The sequence below is a fragment of the Dipodomys ordii genome, unplaced genomic scaffold (genome assembly GCF_000151885.1).
Source record: "Dipodomys ordii isolate 6190 unplaced genomic scaffold, Dord_2.0 Scaffold45, whole genome shotgun sequence".
In the NCBI taxonomy this organism is placed as follows: Eukaryota; Metazoa; Chordata; class Mammalia; order Rodentia; family Heteromyidae; genus Dipodomys; species Dipodomys ordii.
Genome location: NW_012267261.1, coordinates 9346790 through 9349728, shown reverse-complemented (window position 1 = coordinate 9349728; position 2939 = coordinate 9346790). Strand labels below are relative to the sequence as shown.

Genomic DNA, 2939 nt, shown 5'->3' with positions numbered 1-2939 from the left:
AAATCCCTACTGGGAAGGAGAAGAGTGGTGGCATCCATGTTCTAACCTGTCCACTGTACCCTAAGAAACATCATGCCTTCGTTCCCTCCATTGCAGGGCTGGTGTACCAGGCTCCCAGGAGGATCAGGTCATCTATCCACCTCTGTAGTTGCTATTCAAGAGAGCAGCCATCTCCCAGGCTCGGAGAATGCTGGGAGTGTCCTCCACACTGGAAATGCTTGTGTCGCGATCAAGAAAAGAACAAAACCCAACTGCTGTCTTAGTGCTGGGTACAGATTGGAGAAAATCAATTATGTTACAAGTGCTGGTAGCACATATGCATATTTAATTTCACAGGTACTTCTTTAACAAGCTGTGATCCTTGTCAGCATTTAGAGGGACCCACGGTGCTGGCCAGAAGGAAATACCAGAGGCCAGAGCTTCATGCTGCTCACCGATCTGCATCTCAAACTCATGGTGTATATGGCTAGAGAGATGGAGGCGTCCACATTTTTTTTTCCATTCTAGACAGAGAGATTAACAGAGATAAGTCTCCTGGAAAATCAGTCCTAACAGACATATATGAGATAATTTAAATCTGTAAGCTCTGAACATTATTTTTGTTTTCTTCAGCTTTCTCCCTATTCTTCCTTATGGGAGAATTTTTGTTTTGTTTTGTTTTTTTTTTGTTTTTGGTTTTACATTTTCAATTGAGTATTGAGTATGGAGGCCTGAGTTCAAACTCTAGTACCAACAAAAATCCCATGGGGTAGCGATGGGTAGATGAAGACATACTTTGTGTGTGTGAGTGTGTGTGTGTGTGTGTGTGTGTGTGTGTGTGTGTACCATTGCTGTCCTAAGAATTTCAATTTGCAAAGCCAAACAGAAGGGCTCACCTAGTAGTCGGGGCGCGGGATACTCTTCTGGCTGATGTATGGGTTCTGTTCAGGAGTGTTTCTGGAGGCCGAGGTTCTGACTTGGGGGAATATGTTCCCTTCTGCTCCAGCATTGCTGAAGCCGGTCTGCTGCAGGCGCAGGTTCTGAAAGTCGTTGTCAATCAAGTGCTGTTCTTCTATGTTTTTGCCTTTGTTCTTTGATCTGAAAGCAATGACAAGAATTAGGATCTGACAATGGCAGAAGACTCCTTGACATAAATGCTAATTTTTCTTTAAACACTCTTTTTTTGGGGTGGTGGAGGGCGGTGTGCCAGTACTGAGGCTTGAACTGTGGGCCTCGGTGCTGTCCTTCCATTTTTTGTTCTTTGTTTTTTTCTCTCAAGGCTAGCACTGTACTACTTGAGCCATACCCCCACTTCCGGCTTTTGGGTGGTTAATTGGAGATAAGAGTCTCACAGGCTTTCCCAGCTGGAGCTGGCTTCAAAGCACAAACTTCAAATCTCAGCCACCTGAGTAGCTAGGATTACAGGTGAGAGCCATTAGCACCATTTTATGGTGATTTTTTATTTTTATTTATTTTTAATTTTTTTTTTTTGGGTCCGGTTGTGGGGCCTGAACTCTGGGCCTGGGCGCTGTCCCTCAGCTCTTCAGCTCAAGGCTAGCGTTCTACCACTTGAGCCACAGCACCACTTCCGTCTTTTTTCTTTTTGCTTATGTGGTGCTGAGGAATCGAACCCAGGGCCTCAGGCTTGCAAGGCAAGCACTCTACCACTGAGCCACCTTCCCAGCCCCTTATGGTGATTTTTTAAAGTCTGTTCTACTTCCAGGATCACATATACTTATATACTCAGAGGAAAACGAAGGTTGACAAAGACAGATGAGTCAGTGGTGGTGGAGATTTTCCCCCTTGATTCCCCTCCCCTGTCCACAAGAGGAAACCAGTTGGAAACCAGTGCCCGGTGTGGGGGTGGTACCTCCATCCTCTTACCTTACAGAGACAATGAGGGCAATCACCAAGGCAAGGATGAGGAAGGCAGCAATGGTACCCACAATAGTGAGGATCAGCTGAAATTCTGAAAGGGAAAAGAATAGATTAGACTCCCTTAAGCTGGCCTCTGTCTACTGCACAGGTACGTGTACTTGCAGTTACTCCCAGGTCTGAGGCTGCTCGTGCTCTGCTCTCTGACCCTGCAGAGCCGGGCTGGGTAGGTGCTCATCAGCTGTGGCAGCCCACCCCTGGGCTTTGTAGGAGCTGGGATCACATGAGTCCCACACGTCCCACGTTACCTCATCGCCTTTACCTGCTCTCTACGCCTCCCCTTTATCCGCAAGCCCAGGGACAAGGTTGGGGCTGAGGTTGTGGCTAACAGAGCAGCCAGGCCATGGCTTGACGGTCTTGGTGAGGAAGAGCCTGGAGGTCCCTTAACACCCACTCTGCTCCTGCACCTTCAACGCTGGCCTCACGACCAACTACGAGTGTGCGCACTCACAGGTCCCAAAAACTTAGCATGAAAAAGCAGCGACAGGATGCACTCAGAGTCTTACATATTGAAATGAATGTCAGTCAAATCAAGTTCACCCATTGTATTTTTAAAATCTTGCTTGAAATTGAAAAAGAAAACATACAATGAAGCCCATGGCTAATACCCTAGACCTCTCTTTCTGCTGCACCATTGCCACAAATACATCCTCCCCGCCCTCCTCAAAAAAAAATCCTGGGTTCATGGGACCACCCACAGTGAAGTCTCCAAGGACCTGAAAGGCCACAGGCTCCAAATCTATCTTTGTTGTTGTTGGTGGTGGTCGTGGGGTTTGAACTCTGGGCCTGGGCGCTGTCCCTCAGCTCTTCAGCTCAAGGTGAGTGCTCTATCACTTGAGCCACAGTGCCACTTCTGGTTTTCTGGTGGTTTATTGGAGATAAGAGTCTCACAGACTTTCCTGCCTGGGCTGGCTTTGAACTGTGATCCATGAATCTCAGCCTCCTGAGTGCTAGGATTACAGCATGAGCCACGGGCGCCTGGCCGCTTTTGGCTTTTTGATGGTTTATTAGAGATAAAAGTCTCC

General features: G+C 47.5%; 1 protein-coding gene across 1 annotated transcript in view; it reads right to left on the bottom strand.

Annotated features, from left to right (window-relative positions):
• Positions 1-223: 223 nt before the first annotated feature.
• The window catches only part of Muc13 (mucin 13, cell surface associated), an 18073-nt gene continuing 15357 nt past the window's right edge, over positions 224-2939 (bottom strand). The window contains exons 9-11 of the mRNA XM_013019323.1: positions 1864-1948; positions 876-1077; positions 224-503 (exon numbers count right to left, since the gene is read on the bottom strand). Of these exons, the coding sequence (XP_012874777.1) occupies positions 876-1077; positions 1864-1948 (287 nt within the window). The 3' untranslated portion in view covers positions 224-503. The remainder of the gene's footprint in view (positions 504-875; positions 1078-1863; positions 1949-2939) is intronic.